This window comes from Colletotrichum aenigma (assembly GCF_013390185.1).
Source record: "Colletotrichum aenigma strain Cg56 chromosome Unknown KSG_Cg56_contig05, whole genome shotgun sequence".
Taxonomy (NCBI): domain Eukaryota; kingdom Fungi; phylum Ascomycota; class Sordariomycetes; order Glomerellales; family Glomerellaceae; genus Colletotrichum; species Colletotrichum aenigma.
Genome location: NW_023500911.1, coordinates 1,453,163 through 1,470,459, shown reverse-complemented (window position 1 = coordinate 1,470,459; position 17,297 = coordinate 1,453,163). Strand labels below are relative to the sequence as shown.

General features: G+C 55.1%; 7 protein-coding genes across 7 annotated transcripts; 4 read left to right on the top strand and 3 right to left on the bottom strand.

Annotated features, from left to right (window-relative positions):
• Positions 1–855: 855 nt before the first annotated feature.
• Positions 856–1,168, top strand: CGCA056_v008049 (uncharacterized protein; the record flags this gene model as incomplete). The annotated part of the gene is made up of 2 exons (XM_037323297.1): positions 856–942; positions 1,004–1,168. The coding sequence occupies 2 exons, from the start codon at positions 856–858 to the stop codon at positions 1,166–1,168; spliced, it is 252 nt and encodes an 83-aa protein (XP_037178210.1).
• Positions 1,169–1,765: 597 nt separating this feature from the next.
• Positions 1,766–2,835, bottom strand: aes1-5 (Acetylesterase; the record flags this gene model as incomplete). Its single annotated transcript, XM_037323296.1, has 3 exons — positions 1,766–1,901; positions 1,963–2,667; positions 2,723–2,835. The coding sequence occupies 3 exons, from the start codon at positions 2,833–2,835 to the stop codon at positions 1,766–1,768; spliced, it is 954 nt and encodes a 317-aa protein (XP_037178211.1).
• Positions 2,836–4,748: 1,913 nt separating this feature from the next.
• On the top strand, positions 4,749–6,533 carry put4-3 (putative proline-specific permease put4; the record flags this gene model as incomplete). Its single annotated transcript, XM_037323295.1, has 2 exons — positions 4,749–5,167; positions 5,270–6,533. The coding sequence occupies 2 exons, from the start codon at positions 4,749–4,751 to the stop codon at positions 6,531–6,533; spliced, it is 1,683 nt and encodes a 560-aa protein (XP_037177665.1).
• Positions 6,534–9,209: 2,676 nt separating this feature from the next.
• Positions 9,210–11,030, top strand: sit1-1 (Siderophore iron transporter 1; the record flags this gene model as incomplete). The annotated part of the gene is made up of 1 exon (XM_037323294.1): positions 9,210–11,030. One exon carries the CDS (start codon positions 9,210–9,212, stop codon positions 11,028–11,030), a length of 1,821 nt encoding a protein of 606 aa, XP_037177668.1.
• A 681-nt stretch (positions 11,031–11,711) lies between these two features.
• xptC-6 (Dehydrogenase xptC) lies at positions 11,712–13,820 on the top strand (the record flags this gene model as incomplete). The annotated part of the gene is made up of 5 exons (XM_037323293.1): positions 11,712–11,913; positions 11,970–12,256; positions 12,316–12,442; positions 12,495–12,950; positions 13,006–13,820. 5 exons carry the CDS (start codon positions 11,712–11,714, stop codon positions 13,818–13,820), a joined length of 1,887 nt encoding a protein of 628 aa, XP_037177674.1.
• A 133-nt stretch (positions 13,821–13,953) lies between these two features.
• On the bottom strand, positions 13,954–15,608 carry CGCA056_v008044 (uncharacterized protein; the record flags this gene model as incomplete). Its single annotated transcript, XM_037323292.1, has 2 exons — positions 13,954–14,551; positions 14,602–15,608. 2 exons carry the CDS (start codon positions 15,606–15,608, stop codon positions 13,954–13,956), a joined length of 1,605 nt encoding a protein of 534 aa, XP_037177677.1.
• A 418-nt stretch (positions 15,609–16,026) lies between these two features.
• Positions 16,027–16,612, bottom strand: CGCA056_v008043 (uncharacterized protein; the record flags this gene model as incomplete). Its single annotated transcript, XM_037323291.1, has 3 exons — positions 16,027–16,209; positions 16,264–16,540; positions 16,602–16,612. 3 exons carry the CDS (start codon positions 16,610–16,612, stop codon positions 16,027–16,029), a joined length of 471 nt encoding a protein of 156 aa, XP_037177678.1.
• Positions 16,613–17,297: the final 685 nt, after the last annotated feature.

The following is a 17,297-nucleotide window of genomic DNA, read 5'->3' as shown; positions in this document are numbered from 1 at the left end:
AGCTCTGAGCTGACGTCAAGACTTGTTACATCGTAGCGAAAGAAACGTGGCTTGGTTGGTATTCGAACATCATCGCCAGGTCTTGATACTGGATGTATTCCAAATTTGAGGAAGTCAACACACCTATCTTCAAACTAGCTATGTGTGCCCTCGAAATGTTGTTAGTCTATCCATATCTTCCCCTTAAAGAATACTCTAATGTAAGCTTTCAAATGCAAGCTAATGAATACACGCTCCTCCATTATCGCACTTTGCAAGTCGTATCGCACCGGGAGACCTTACCGAAAGTGACCTCGAATTCGTCCGATAAGAGACTACAATCACCACTTAAGCTTACGTGGCAGAATGACTCAGGAGTTGATGATCACCACAACGTTGGCGAGCTGGAATATGTATTCCGTCTCGGGTTCGCTTTAAAACCGCTGATACCAGCTGATATCGCGAGACCCACCAGCAGCCACGTCATCAATAGAGGCAGGTATGTACAGCGTTTAGTAGGACGACAAATGACGGTTTATTCTCTTTTCATGGTCTAATGGAAGTTGAATCCCGCAGATAAGAAGAGAGCGATAATGACATTGCTTATGTTTATCAAATTGAGTGACCTGAACCGGTCGTAGTAGGCGCGACGAGTGGATGATAGTAATAGGTTCCATTGGAAGCTCCAGGGGAAAATACGTTCCGTCTGCAGTCCTCAGCATGAGCTCACATTCCTATACTTTTCTGTTCAGCCCACCTCGAATGACTCTCGATCAAGATATTTTAAAATTTCCAATTGACTCCATCATTAAAGTCCAGCCCTCCGGTTCCTCCGTATTAATTCTGCAATAACGTCGCACTTGCAGTTCTTCGCCTATGAGGGGCAGGGTGTCGAGAAACAGCAAAAGTTCTCGTATAGCCAAGCAGTGCGAGTTGGTGACCGCATCGAATGCGCAGGACAAGGTCGGCCTTACGTGCAAAACTTACACTTTATCGACTTCTCTGACTGGATATTGTATTGAAGGTGGCTGGGATCCGATTACCGGAGAGTTTGAAAACGAAATCAACGCACAGATCGACCTTGCGTTTGAAAACGTGGAACGGTGCCTCGGGGATGCTGGCGGAAAAGTATGGTCGCAGGTCTACCGAGTCAATTCATACCATGTACCCATTATTAACGAGGCACTAGCTGCCATGGTACGAAACTTCCGGAGATGGATGCCAAATCATCAGCCCCTTTGGACTTGCGTTGGCGTGCCAAGACTTGGAGAAGACGATATGCGAGTGGAGATAGAAGTCGTGGCACACGTTGGATAAGCTCGACGGCGAAGAAGGACTCAGAAGCCTCTGTATTCTCGATGCTTTGCGATGTCAATCAGAGGACTATTATCATCACCTACGCTACTGGAGGAGTTCATGTCTCAACATCGGTTTCAGCAGTGCGAGGGCATTCGGGTCACCACCTCGCCGTCTAGAAGGGGCCAACCGGAACTGAAGCTTAATTTGTCCACGGCACACTGCTAGGTGCAAGTAGAGTAGGACTTTTGGCGTCTCTCGAGTTCCAAATCATAATCAACCAAGACTCGCACAAACTGGTTTTCGATGGCAAGCCATTACACACGATACTTGCTGTTCGTGCTCATAGTTGGATTTAATGATTCATTGCATTGCAATTTCGGCTTCAATCTTCCGTACTTGACGCCACACATGCCTCGGACCGCTTTCCCCGGAATGTTGCCTAATATGAGTTCCCAGACCAGAAGAGGTTGAACGTCTTGTCACTAGTTCAAGCCAACAACTTTGCGATGTTCTTGGCCAGAAGAGAATGGACGGGTGAAGTAGGATGGAGATTGTTAATCCACATATACTCATCCGCAGCGTAAGTGCAGTTATCCCACTTGGTGTCCGGCTCTGGGGTACCACTAATAATTTGGAAAAATGAGTGTGAGTGATAAAGTTGAAGACTTTGGGAAATTGACTTACTTCTGGTAAGCGGAGCAGTATGTTGTGGTGTTCTTGTACACAGCTGTCTCCTTGTACCGCTCCGGGGTATCAATGACCCTATCAAAGAGCCCGTAGGTATCGTACTGGAAAACAGTCACGTCGTTGTGGGCTTGCCTCCAGTCTCGCGCAAGAACACGAAGGCGTCCGTTCCAATCCTCGACAGCTGCTTTCTCGAGTGGGATACGCATGGCAGCAGCGCTTGACTGCGTGGTTCTCGGCATCCGTTCCAACGGCGGGACGTTGAGAAACAGGTAGTTCCTTGCTCCTGCATCGTACATCTTCTCCAGCAATGCCTCGTACCGTCCGAAGATTATAGGATGACGCACAGTAGCGTTGCCGTCAGTGTAAGACTTGCCGATGTCGTTGATTCCGATCCAAAATCCGAAGAGCGTGGTCGCAGGGTCCCAGGTCTGATTGCTGCCGCTGTAGTAGGGAAGAAACTGATCGTCAATCTGATTGACAACGTCTACGCCGGAGTCGACTATATCGGCACCAAGGGTTGCTCCGCTGTATGCAAAGTTGTAGGTCAGAAGTAGGGATTCATTGTACTTCGTCGTCAAGTATTGGATCCAGTTCTCGCCGTTGGCGCTAGTTGGGCCGGGGTAGCTTGGGTTGCCGAAAGGGTTCGCCGAAGACGGCTGAGCGTTGGTCAGAATGAATCGTGTTCTAGTGTAAGAATCACCACTAAGGATATATTGTTAGTAAAGTGTTCTTCGGATTGTTTTGCGTGAGTTCTCACAAAGTGAACAAAGTCTTCGGCGAGGAGAAGCCGCCATAGGCCGCAGAGACACCATGAACAGCCACGGAGAAGAGCAAAACGTTGCCTTTAATGCTTCGAGAGATTGAAACCATGATGCATGCAGAAGGATGTTCCCTAAGACAAGAGAGACTTTTCGGGTTGGCTATCTGGCTGCTGCATGGACAAGACTGAAGACCTCTTACTGCCTCTAAATGTAGCTCTCCTTATGTACTCATAGAGATTCCCCAACAAACGCGAGTGATACAGCCGCCAAATGAAGATTATTTTCTTGCTCTCCTCTCTCGCAGAAACGGATGTGAACGCGCCTTGTCTCAGTGATTAACGGAATGATGCTTTTCTCGATGACGAGCTAAACTAATTCGTCATTTTGTCAGACAAGCGCTTGGTGCGTCGTCTTCTTGGCCCACGAACGACCCCATCCTACGGTACAAACATTGATGGTCAAGAGACTTGCCACGGACGGATTCAAGCAAGATAACTCAAAGTGGCAATGCATGATATCTACGCGACTCTGATTCCACCAATAATTCTTAGCTGTGAAATTGAAGATCCACCTCAGCTCCGGAAATCGGTCCATCTCGGCCGGGCCTACACTGATTGTACCCGGTTGACTTCATGATGCAACACTGCTTTTGAAAGATACCATTTAGTTCATATCAGCGAGGTTTATATTGCTCCAGCGCGATACAGATGATGTTGAAGGAGTAATGGGTTGTGGCAGCGTGAAGAGGGAGATGCCTGCCCCCTGGCGATTCGCGCTCTCTTCATATACCCCTGCGATTCCATGCCCAACTACAACAATGTCCAACTTGATGGCCTTGTCAGCGAAGGGAATTGAGTCGATAGGAGTGTCGCTCATGGTAAAGGTTTGGAAACTGAATGGCTTTGAGGGCATGTAGAAGCTTATGAAGAGCTCTTAGATGTGTGAGAACCGCTTCAGAGCGTGATGGTTTGTGTCGCTTTTAAGAGCAAGACATGTCAGGTTGATCGGGCTATGCCAGTGGTCCACCCGGCGTCGGGTTCTCTCAACAATGCGGTAATTCAGATCATCCCTTGGTATTAGTCTATGTGCTGCAATAACAGATGAAACTAAACCAAATCTGTCAGGCTGAAGTGTTACGGCTCAGCCAGTCGAGGTTCTGGCTGTTGTAACAATATCACGTCCACGGTCCGCTACATACCCTTCCCAATCAATGACCAGCTGTTTAAAAAGTGGATTGGCCCCTGGTTCAAATAGGGCTCCGAAGACGTATACGGTATCAGTAGCTCTAATATCCATGCTCAATGAGTAAGCGGTATGTACGGATCCAAGAGAAGTCCGCTAGGTCGTAATTTTAGCTAATGTCGCACACCGCATCTAAGTGTCACAACTCGTACGCAAGGATAATAGTTGAACGTCCTACTTAAGTATTAGGCGGTTACAATAAGGCATATATATACTATGAATAGGACTAAGATTGAAAAAAATAGAGAAAACACAAGTCGAAAGCAATGGCGACGATGATCATAACGTTGCAATCGAGGCCATAGACAGTAGGGCAAACACCCGTGGCCACACGCTTTCTTGTATTAATGTGATTGCTCCGGTATTCTGACCATGAAGGTTCTTGATGCTTCTTACGAAGGCCTTTCTCCAAATCTTACCATACATGCGGACAGGCTCGGATCAGCCCCGCACGTTGAGTCGCCCATATGCCGTAGACGCAGGATCAGGATGCAGGGATCGACACTTTGAACCCCTAAACCGGGGAGGCAATTGGAACATTAAACTCTTGGCCTTTGGGAGCACAACCACGACACGGACAGCAGCCAACCACGGGATGCAGTGTAACGTCCCCTCAGTTGCTTCAAGTCCGACGTCATTCTTAGTGCTGGGTCGTCGTTTTGTTGCTGGAATCCAACATCCTCGTCTTTGCGTTGTGGAGTATCGAGCTCACTTGTCGGAGACCCGTTGTCCACCTAGCCTGCAGATTGACCAACGGTACGCTTAGATAAATTAGCCACGATGGAGAATAAGGAGAGAATACGAGAACATCCGGAGGCACCAGCAACGACCCCGGGGGATGATGACATTGAGCCGGCGAGAACCACGATAGGTGGGGGCGACACGGCCGAGGTGAAGCATCAGCAAGAAACACAACATCTGGGAACCCTCGATAGAAAGCTCAAAGCTCGCCATGTGCAGTTCCTGGCCTTATCAGGCGCCATTGGTACCGGTTTGTTCGTCGGCAGCGGTCAAGTCTTGTCACTGGCTGGCCCTTTGTCGGCGTTCATCTCGTACGCAGTCACGGGCTTCAACCTCTACTGCGTAATCAACAGTCTTGGGGAGATGGCCGCATGGCTCCCCATCCCGGGTGCGGTACCTATCTTCGCGGCGCGATATGTTGACCCGGCGCTCGGGTTTACGCTTGGATGGAACTACTGGTGAGTGTGAGAACCAACCCGGCGGCTTGCCCAAATTATCGCTCCCGATGCTATCTAGATACTTACCTCTTGACGTGAAGACCCAAGCTAAGATCCATATAGGTACCAGTTTGCAATCGGCGTGCCAATCGAAGTCACCGTCTCCGTTGTCATCCTCGACTACTGGGACCACTCCGTTCCCCAAGCCGCGCTCATCACAATCTTCCTGCTCGCCATGGTTCTCATCAACTGCTTCCCCGTGCGCATTTACGGCGAAGCCGAATTCTTCTTCGGCGCCATCAAACTCATCACAATCGTCGGCCTGATCCTCCTCATGTTTATAATCACCCTCGGCGGCTCCCCTTCCGGCGACCGCATCGGCTTCCGCTACTGGGCCGATCCGGGGCCGATGAACGCCTACCTCCGCCCCGGCGCCCTCGGCCGCTTCCTCGCTTTCTGGAAGGTCTTCATCCAGGCGACCTTCTCCTACGGCGGCAGCGAGATGGTCGTCGTCGCCTCGGGCGAGACCGAGAACCCACGCCGCAACATCCCAAAGGCTATCCGCCGCGTCTTCTGGCGCATCGCACTCTTCTACGTCCTCGCAATCTTCCTCGTCGGCCTCTGCGTCTCCTCCGAGGACCCCAACCTCCTCGACGCCATCGGCTCCAGCGCCCCCGGCGCCGCGCAGTCACCCTTCGTCATCGCCATCCGCAACGCCGGCATCCGCACGCTGCCCTCGATCATCAACGCCGTCGTGCTCTCTTCCGCGTGGTCGGCCGGCAACTCCTTCTTCTACGCCTCGACGCGCGTGCTCTACGCCGCCGCTCTCGACGGCACCGCGCCGGCCGTCCTGAAATTCGAGCGCTTCGGCGTGCCGTACGCGTGCGTCGCCGCCACGACGGCGCTCAGCTGCCTCGTCTACCTCAACGTGAGCAACCGCGCCGCGGAGGTGTTCTTCTGGATCAGCAACCTCAGCGCCGTGAGCACGCTCATCGTGTGGGCGAGCGTGTGCGTGACGTACCTGCGCTTCTACCACGGGCTGCGGCACCACGGTGTCGACCGCGACACGCTGCCGTACAAGGCGCCGCTGCAGCCGTTCCTGGCGTACTTTGCGGTGTGCTTCTGTCTCGTGGTCGCGCTGTTCAATGGCTTCGACGCGTTCTTCCCGGGGCGGTTTAGCGCCAAGACGTTTGTGCCGCCGTACATTGACATCCCCATCTTTCTGAGCCTGTTCCTCGGGTACAAGTTTGTCAAGGGGACTAGGTTTGTGAAGGTGGCCGAGATGGATATCTGGTCTGGCAAGGCGGAGATTGATAGGCTGGAGCCGACGTGGCCGGTGGTCACGCCGAGGAACTGGGTGGAGAGGATTTGGTTCTGGATCGCTTGACGGGGGGGGGGGGGGGGGGGGGGGCACTGGACTTGGCGGGTTCCCGAGGGGATGGGTTGACGTGTGGGCTAGAGACCCAGAGGGCTGGATCTTGAGCACGCGAACTTTTGTGTTTGGAATTAGGGGTTTGAGGGTCTAGCGGAGTGATCTTGGCTGATCAGGTTGAATGGCCGGAGAGAGGTTGGTCAGACTGGACTAGACCGTCGCCAAAACGGATGAAAGAGGAGTTTTCATGAAGTTTTCAGAACTAGATGTTACTCCCGTGACCAGATGTTGAGAGGCTACTCAGATGAGTCGGTCCGCCCTTTCACATGAAGGAACTTGATAAGATGTAGCTTTGCGCCCAAGTCTTTGATCACTGGGCAGGATCCGCGCCGGCGGCCGGGTAGCTCGGACGCCGCGTGGGTCCCCCATCCCATTGCCATTCCAAGGCGCAGGATTTTCTCCCGTGGCGACAATCTACCAATTGCTTGTCTGGGGCGCTAGAGTCTGGTATTTTTCGCGGCAAGTTATAGGACCCTTATTCTTGGATCGAGCGCGCAGGACACAGGATGCCCCCCGGCATTTTGCTCCGAAATGGCGGGAGTTATTGCAGACTAGTTTATGACTGAAGACAGATGGTAATCAGGCGGGCAGCTAGCTCGGTCGCGGTGCGATCTGTGGCGTCTTTTCGGTGTCTGACTGCCGGTGGGATGTGGGAAGGATATCTTTGAATTCTGCTTGTCTGGTCAATACTTATGTATGTACCTACAAATGTAGAAGATCTTGGGGCCGAGACATTTTGCAGGGAGTGGTGCTTGATGATGTGCAGTGATCTATCTCTACTGTAAAGACCTCGGTACTGGTGTTGGCAGCCGCTTCTAGAACCGTCATCCCAAGAGCCTAAAAACTTTCTTCAATCAATAGATTGATCAGTATGGGGAGTTTGAGAGTCTAGACACGGAGGTAAGCCCATTTCTCTAGCGGAGAAGCTCACGGGTTCTCGTGCTGTAGCCCGTCGCCGGCGCTGACAAGCTGTCGGGTTCGCAAACCATTTGTCAAAAGCAGGCCAAAAACGCGACCGGGTTGACCGATGTTGGAGCAGGCTCAGGTCACTCGGCGCCCCGACTGGATTGGTCGTTCCTGGGCCAGTCGGGAGCATGCGGAGATTGGGCCTGTCACCCATGTGGTAACATGGAGGTGGGCCCTGAGTGTTTTTTGTTTTTTTTCTCTCCTTGGGGGCGAGAATCAGTGGTTCTTTACGAGATTCGCTGCCTGGAGATGGGCTTGTCCAGGGGTATGCTGGATGTTTGTTCTGTTCTGTCGCCTGTCTCGCTGAAGAGACACATGAAAGAGGGCACCGAGTAGCCAACCTGATCGAGTCAAGCAAAGGGCCCTGCTGACGTTTTTGTTGCGTCGTTGGCAGTGGCACTTGGTAGCGGCACCTTTCCATCGCCAGTAAGCAGCCGGACAGCCATCTCCTGACGGCCACGGCCGAGTCGCCCAATGATGTCCATCAGGAGGGTGAAGATGGTGGGTGGTTGGATGCGCCACAATGAGGTTAGGGGGAGGTAGCCGTTTGCGGTATCGGTCGCAGCGGTTCGAGGAATGAAGGGCGTGCGCTAAATCATATCAGATGGATCTGATAAAAAAAATTTGACGGCTCTCTTGTTCGTTTTACGTTTAGCAGTGTTTGGCGTTCCCATCTTGACCCCGACGGACGGTTCATCCATGTATCTCTTCTCCCACTCTCCCGCTAGTTTCTTGCCCATCATGGCTTTCAACCAACCAGACACGATGAGTCTCAGAGGCCAACCAAAAGAACCAAGATAGCCGCTAGCCACTGCTGGTTTTTGCTCCTAGCGCATCACCGAATGTACGAAGAAAGTGTGGGCAAGGCAAGAAAAAAAAAAGTGTACCTCCCGAGGCTACTATGTAGGCAGCATAGCGCGGCGAGGGATCGACCCAGCTCCCCGGCCACTCATGTTTCTCTCCCGTGTCTCCCAGCCCAGCTTCCACTCGACAGCCCCGACCGAGATGGGCCCGATTTCTTTCTGCAGGGTGGTGCGGCGGCGAAAGAAAGAAAGACCCTGGGCAGCTAGCCGGTGGTGCGCGCAGCAGATCCTGATCCTCTCCGGAGACTGCTGCAGCAGAGAGAGATAAAAGTTAAAAGGCGGCGGATGTAACCTCACCTGCGCTGCGCTCTTTTCCCTGTCTTCAGGCGGATCCCTCTCCATCTGGGCTTTTCTTTTTTTTCTTCCCTCCCTCCAACATCATCTCTGCCACCGTCGTACTGGTTGGTGCATCATCCATATCTCGTCTGCTGGGCTGAGTGTCATCACCGTGCATCATTGAAACGTCTCACCGATCTCACCTCGCGCTCACCTCGGTCGGCGGCAGTTTCTCACCGTCTCACCGAAGCAAGCTTCCGGTTGGCGCACTGGCCTGCAGCAAGTCACTGCGCCGCAACTGATAAAACACAAGGTTGACATCACCTGAAGTTAAGGACCTTGCACTTGGTAAGACTTTTTGCTCTACACCCTTCATATCCTCCAAGGTTGCCTTCAAGGTTGTCACAGAAAGCACTTCACCAGCGGATTCTCTCGCGGTCTTCGCTTCGTGTCATGCTTCGTTCAATCACTCACTCACTCATGACACGGTGCTAACCCCCCGCCCAGACCCCTCACGGCCGCCATCATGGCCAGTCCCGCACTCCAGAAGGAGACCGAGTCTCCCGCCCCGGAGATCACTCCGGAGAAGAGCCACCCCGGCCATGAAGCCGCTCCGACGTACGACCATGAGATCCCCCACCACATCATGGGCGAGAAGTCTCCCGGTGTCGTGAGAATCGAGGCCCTCTCCCAGGCCATGACCCGCGTCGACCGTCTCTTCATCTTCTTCGGCGTCTTCCTCGTCGCCTACGCCTACGGCCTCGACGGCACCCTGCGCTATGCCTACCAGCCCACCGCCACCTCCTCCTACGCGACTCACTCTCTGCTGGCCAGCATCAACGTCCTCCGCTCCGTCATCGCCGCCGCCGCCCAGCCCACCTCCGCCAAGATTGCCGACGTCTTCGGCCGAGTCGAGCTCATCTGCGTCTCCGTCCTCTTCTACGTCGTCGGCACCATTGTCGAGGCCTGCGCCACCAACGTCTCCTACTTCTCCGGCGGCGCCGTGCTGTACCAGATCGGGTACACCATGATCATGCTTCTGGTCGAGGTCATCATCGCCGATATCACCTCCACCCGGGCTCGTCTGCTCTTCAGCTACATCCCCGCCCTGCCCTTCATCATCAACACCTGGGTCAGCGGCAACATCTCCCAGCTCGTCCTTCTCCGGAGCACCTGGCAGTGGGGCATCGGCATGTGGTGCATCATCTACCCCGTCCTTTCTCTGCCCCTCATCATCAGCCTGAGCATCGTCGGCCGCCGCGCCAAAAAGATGGGCCTCATGAACTCCTACCAGTCCTCATTCCACGCCCTCGGCTTCAAGGACTTCATGATCCAGCTCTTCTGGCAGCTCGACGTCATCGGCATCATCCTTGTCATTGCCGTCTTCGCCCTGATCCTGGTGCCCTTCACCATCGCCGGCGGCTTCCAGAACCAGTGGAGCTCGGCCCACGTTATTGCCCCTCTCGTCGTCGGTATCTGCTGCATTCCCGTCTTCGTCTGGTGGGAGCGCAAGGCCAAGCATCCCTTGGTCCCCTTCTACCTGATGAAGGACCGCGGCATCCTCGCCCCGCTCGGCATCGCCCTCTTCCTCAACTGGTGTTGGTACATGCAGGGTGACTACCTGTACACTGTCTGCATCGTCGCCTTCGACTTCAGCATCGCCTCGGCCACCCGCATCACCTCGCTCTACTCCTTCTGCAGTGTCATCACCGGCTTCATCCTCGGTTTCATCGTCTTCAAGGTCCGTCGCCTCAAGTACTTCATCATCGCCGGCACCATGCTCTTCATGGTCGCTTTCGGTCTCTTGATCCACTACCGTGGCTCTCCCTCCGGCCAGAGCGGTGTCATCGGCGCCCAGGTCCTCCTCGGTATCGCCGGTGGTATGTTCCCGTACCCCGCCCAGGCCTCCCTGCAAGCCAGCCTGAAGCACGAGCACCTCGCCATCATGACCGGTCTGTACCTCGCGACCTACAACATTGGCTCCGCCTTCGGCAACACCATCTCCGGCGCCATCTGGACCCAGGTCCTCCCCGGCGTTCTTGAAGACAAGCTCGCGCCCCTCGGCAACACCACCCTGGCAGAGTTGACCTACGGTTCGCCGTTCTCCGTTGTCGTCGAGTACCCCGTCGGAACCCCCGAGCGCACCGCCATCATCGACGCATACCAGTCCGTCCAGCGCCTGCTGACCATCACCGGTATCTGCCTGACTGTGCCGTTGATCTGCTTCGCCTTCCTGCTGAGGAACCCCAAGCTCAACGACGAGCAGACCCTGGCCAACGAGAGCGGTGCCGACACCGGCCACGTTCAAGGCCGGGAGAACAACAATGACTTGGTTACAAAGATCTAGATGATTTTTACATGAAGAAGGGGAACTGAATCATGAGTTATGCATGTAATGGGAGAGTGCGAAATGAACAGACTCCGGATCAGTCTCTACCTTGGGCGCTGGAGAAAGCTCACCGGCCATCGATCTTATTAGTAATTTAATATACCATTCACTTTCAACATCTTTGTCTCCGATGCGAACGAACACGCCCAGAGCGATGAGCAAGGGTTGTAAGTCTTTGCTGCAACTTTGTCTGCCGTTGGTAGCCAAGCCTCGGACTCAAGCAAGTGCCCCATCGCCCTGTCGCTGACACGCATCGATTCTCCCCCGACTGGCATCAACCTCCCCGCATCAAGCCGGCTGGGCCTGGCCTCGAGGTTAGCGAGCTCTCAACATTGGAATTAAACGCGCGATCACCCAGATTGAGCTCTTTCATCCTCGATTCCGATTGGTGCCCATGCAGCCCATGCCGTGCTAAGTTGCGTTGGTGCTACGTCGCCTATGTGCCTCTGCTGACTGGCATATGCATGTCTACATAGAGGCAAGGCTTCTGCGGTACTGATTTTGAGCAGGAGTCCGCAATCTTTTGTGAACCTCTTGCTCGGAGCTTGGGTATAAAATCAACCAAGATGGCCGTTGAGTCTCCAGACCTCGGTTCCGAGGGGAACTTCACGTCCTGGTAATCAAAACATAACGACCACGATGGCGAGCTCCCGCAAATCAGTCATTGGCGCCCTCGCGGTCCTCTTAGCATGCTCATCTCACGTATCCGGTCTTCGCGTCCCCCACCACGCAACAGTCGCCTCGCGAGAAGTCGCCGCCAATACAGAATACGACTTTCTCATCGCCGGCGGCGGCGTCTCCGGCCTCACCGTCGCAGACCGCTTGACCGAGGACCCCAACGGTGGGCCATCCCCTCTTACCCCATTGACGCGGTATCAATCGCTGACATGGTCAAAGTCAATGTCCTCGTCATCGAGACAGGCCCATTTGACAAAGACGAAGACAGCGTCCTCATCCCCGGCGCCTTCAACCCCGTGCCGTACCTGTGGCCAGACCTTATCAGCGCACGGCAGACGGAGCTCAACAACCGCTCGTTCCTTGTTCCTGCTGGGAGAGTCGTCGGCGGCGGGTCGGTCGTCAATGGTATGGTGTTCGTCCGCGCCGGCAAGGCTGAGTACGCGGCCTGGGAGAAATTGGGCGCTGAGGGGTGGGGGTGGGATGGCATTTTTCCATACTTCAAGAAGGTCAATCCTCGACCGTTCGTCTCGGCCTTGTTGAGGAATCTGAGCTGACCTCATCACAGAGTGAAAACTTCACGGCGCCTCCGCAAGACTTCGCCAATGCCGCGAACGTCTCGTGGATCGACGCAGCCCACGGCCACAACGGTCCCGTTCAAGCTTCGTACCCGAATTACTTCTTCCCCGGCGCCGGTAACTTCATCCCCACCTCTTGGTAATGGAACCAGAGTCTAATACGGGTCAGCAAACTTCTGGCAAGCCGCTCTAGAGAGCGGCTTCACGCCGTCTCCGGACCCTCTCGCCGGCGACCATGCCGTGGGCCTCTTCAACTTTCCCACCCTCGCTGACGCAACGACTCGCACGCGTAGTCATGCCCGACGAAACCATTATACCCGCGTAAAGGACGCTCGTCCGAACTACCATATCCTCGCCGAGCACACTGTGTCTCGCGTGCTCTTCGAGGGGAAGCGGGCCATCGGGGTTGAGTATCTGCCCACAGCTGGCGGAGAGAAAGTCAGCGTCTATGCGACAAAAGAGGTACTGCTTGCTGCTGGAGGGGTTCATACGCCGCAGCTGCTTCAGCTCTCTGGCATCGGGAACAAGGAGTTCTTGGAGGGATTGGACATTGAGGTCGTGGAGGACTTGCCTGGTGTCGGGGAGAACTTCCAAGACCAAGCAGACCTGAAGGTTCCTTACACCTGTAAGTCCTGATTCTTCCGCAATGCAACCATGGAGCACGACTAACAGTCTCCCAGTCACGAACCAGATTTTCCCCAACTCAGGATCCCTCGACACCAACGCAACCTACGACGCAGAACAGCGCGCCCTCTACGACACCGCCAAACAAGGCGCCTACACCATCATCCGCACCCTCGGCACAAACCTCGTCCTCCCGCCCCTCTCCAACGCCACCTACGACTACCTTTCCCTTCTCGCCGCCGCCGCCGCGACCGACCCCCTCGCCCATCTCGCCCCAGAAACGCCCCCCTCCGTACAGGAAGGCTACAAACTTCAGCGCGAGCTCATCCTCACCCAGCTCGCGGGCCAGGAAGTCCCCATCGGCATGATCCACTGGGGCACCGGCCCCAGCCTGACGCTCTACTTCCTCAAGCCCCTCAGCCGCGGCTCCGTGCGGATCCGCACCGCGGACCCGCTCGCGCAGCCGGTGATTGACTTCCGCACGGGCGCGGACCCGGTCGACTTTGACGTGGCGATTGCGCTGTTCGAGAAGGCGAGGGAGGTGATGTCTGCGCCGGCGATGCAGGTGCTTGGGCCGGCGGTGGGCGCGCCCTTTGGGGGCGTCACGGAGCGGGAGGAGCTGGAGAAGTTGTTGAGGGCGAATATGACCCCGTCGAATGCGCATCAGTGCTGCACGGCGGCGATGATGCCGAGGGAACGCGGCGGCGTTGTGGATCCAAAGATGAGGGTGTATGGGGTTGAGGGGTTGAGGGTGGTTGATATTAGTTACTGGCCGATGTTGTTGACGGCGGGGCCTACGGCGACGACGTATGCGAGCGCGGAGAAGGTTGCGGATGTGATTAAGGAGGAGTATGGGTTAGGGTCTTTGTGAAGAGGGGATGGCTGTGTTTAGGTGGGAATGGTGTATCTCGTGACGCTCCTGTACTTCCTCGACCACATAGTTCAAGTGTCACGGAGAACGTAACATGAATATCAATGTGTATCTGGTATCTGGTGTGTACGTGCTAAAGTGATATACACGAACTATCTTTATGCCTGCTAAGCTGGACCCCATACTCCTTCGCCGTGCTCCCATTCAGAAACGCATCCTGAAAGAACAGAAAATCAGGATTCGTCTCGATCCCAACATCACCCATGAACATCTCCCCGTCATCCTCGTCAGCCCTTGCCCCTCCACCTTTCCCCCCTTCTTGCTCCTCCTCCTTCTCCGTGGACGGCGTACCACCCTGCATCAGCGCCCCAAACCTACCATGCGACGATACATGCAACGGCCCCGGCGAGGGCTGCCCAGGGTACTGCGGCACATCCTGCCTGAGCTCAGGGTACTGCGCAAAGAAATCCGGCTCCATCGTCCACGCGCGTAGGTCGCGCAGGCGGTCCTTGAAGAGCGGTGAGAGGGCGTACGTGCCGCGGTGCGCGTTGCGCACGTAGCAGTCGCGGAAGTCGAACGGCCATGCGATGCGCAAGTGCTCGCGGAACATGTGCCAGAAGGTGTTGTTGTGGCAGTACGGGTGCGGCGTCGTGGCGAAGCGGTAGCGCAGCGCCGGCCAGGTGAAGTAGTCCGCCGAGGGGTCGTGTTCGGGGGATAATTGTTGGAGTTGTCTAGCTTGCGGTCAGTGAGAGCAGAATAACAAAGCTCGAGAGAGAATTACGACTTGAGATACCACCGCGGCACGACCTCGCTCTTCGCCGGCGTCGGATCCGTGTACGCCCGCATCAAGAGGTGAACCATGAACAACACGGCCAGCCGCTCAGGCGGCCCGCAACCTGCGAAGCAGAGCTCGTCGAGCTGCCGCACCTTCTTCCACAGCGGCGTCATCCGCCCCGTTTGGGACAGGCTGTCCCAGCCGTGGAGAACCGCGTGGACGGGGATGTCCTCGCTGACCTGGTACTCCAGCTCGAGCATCGCCTTGGTCAGGGGGAAGGGCTCCTTGAGGATCTCGTTGCCGGCTTTCCAGCAGTTGTGAGAGACCAGGGAGCCGTCGGAGAGGCGGCGCGTGCGGGAGGTTGAGGTACAGCTGCATTCTGACTTGACCGGGACTTTGATCGTTGAGGGTGCGGCAGGCGGAGGAGCTGGTGATGGGAGTTTGGGTAATGAGGGTGCTGTTGGTAGGTCCACGGGGAAAGACTCGTCGATCCAAAAATTACTGACGTCGAGAGCAGAGGCTTCCACCAAAGTGTTCACATCTTTCTCAAGATGGCGAGGTTGCCTTTCGTCGATATGATCCTGGGGCGTGGTCGGGACGGGAACCGCAGCAGGCGTGCTCAGATACTCCATGCTAGACGGCTCCAACAAGCTCCCCCCATCACCACCATCCCCATCCGCCTTCCCTTCCTCATTTTCCTTCACCTCCGCCAGATGCCTCACAAAAGAAGCTGACGCCCCCTCCATGCAGCTCATTAGCCTGTTCCTCTGCTCCGTGACCCTCGCCAGCTGCGTCATTAGCGCTACCGTCGTCGCGTTGTCCTCCTTGCGGCTCAGCTCCGCAACCAAGCCTTCGAGGTGCGCGATACGGTTCTTTGTCTTCTCGCGCGCGATGCGCTGTGCCTTGCGGTCGGCCTCCCGCTTCTTGAGCCGCGAGGAGGAGACCGTGGCCGAAGAGCCGGAGCCGTGGTGGCGGACGTCGGGGGTCGGGGCGGTTCCCGGGGTGCTGGCCATGGTTCTCGGAGAATTTGCTGTAGGGCTTTGCTCGTAGTTGGACAATGGGGAGGAATCGGGGTGGAGAGGACACAGGTTTGTTATGCAAAAGAGTTCCCGGGTAGATGGATCGAACGTCATACGTGGTTGGAGGGTGGGTTCGCGCCGAAATGCGGGGAAAATGCTGGCGGACGCGGGGGCGGGCTGAGCCGTCTGTGCATGTGCATTGAAGCGGGGACACGGAGGGATATGAGGTCCGGCGACCTCGGCAGGACGGGTGTTTTTGTGGCTTATCTACTTGACTTGTGGCGATGATTTAGGCTTGGAGTTTTCACACTATTCAAACTAGGACATCCGACAGGCGGATCGTTGAGAAGAGCGAAGTGAATGTATCATTACTAGGTATGTACAGCGACGGCTAGTTTGAAACCCAGAGATGCTAGGCCTTGCTGTCTGGTCTCCTCTTGAGATAAAAGTAATACGTCCCAGCATCCTTCAGATCTTTGGTATCCATCGCCCCGATGACAGTATTCTCATCCAAGTAACGGAAAGCATCAATGATGGGAAACTTGTCATACACCATGGCAGCCGTAACGACGCCGCGGTACTTTACTTCCCGAATCTAGCACAATGTTAATACCGCATCAAGATACGGTCACTGGCGTGATTAACTCACCCGAGCATGGCCGTAGTCTGATAACCAGGTACGCTTGCCCTCATCACCATACACCATGATGGGGTCAACGTCGTCAACGGAGCGAAAGTCTTTTCCCGCCCACTTGAAGGTGCGAAGCTGTTGATGCGTCGGGTGGCCGGTGTCGAAACTTCCTCCCTCCCACTGGCCGATCAACTGGTTTGGGGAGACAGGCTTGAGTTGATCAAACACCGCGGCGACATCGACCTCTTTAACGGAACCTTCGATTTTGGAAAGTTCCAAGAAGTGGGTTTCGGGTCTGCTTGAATGATTAGATTTCACGAAGTCAAGCTGTAAACGAAGGTTGAGTTGTCTCGTACGTAGCTGGCATAGTTGCGTGTAGGCTGCGCTAAGGTGAGTGATTCAAAATCGTTCTGATTAAATTTCGGTGTCTTCAAAGGCTGTGGAGTTCTTGATGAGTTGATCGAGTTGTTGTATTTTCAGAAGCCACGGTATCGAGTTATATACACAAAAAAACACATATAACAGTCCAGTTCACGATGCGGTAAGTGATGTCCAGCGCATCCGCAGCCCAGAACTGCGAGTCAACAGCCGGACCCCACATTGACTCGGCATGTACCCCGCGAAGCGTCATCCCATACGACCGGTTTACTGAGAGAGGAGGTAAGGTGCGCCTGACTCAGCATGGATGGACAATGGATTATCAATGGAAGACTTGACGGTGGGCGAACTGGTGGCGGTCTCGGGAATAACCCACTCGGTCACCAGACCGGACCCCGGGGTCCCCACCACAGGAGACTTCGGTAACTCCGGGACCGATGTGGGGCCGTGTCCTCATGAATGCTCGCTTGTAAAGCTTACGCAGGATGCTTTGGGAGGACATATCGAAATGGTCACTTGATATCAGTTTCATTTGCAGCTTGCAGTCGAGGAGAAAAATTGACACTGCCAATTTTGACGCATCTTATATTTGCTATTGTCTGGCGCATCGTTTACACGAAGGAATGCGTAGGGTGAATGTCATGTTAACAGTCGTGTATGTCAACGTACATGGG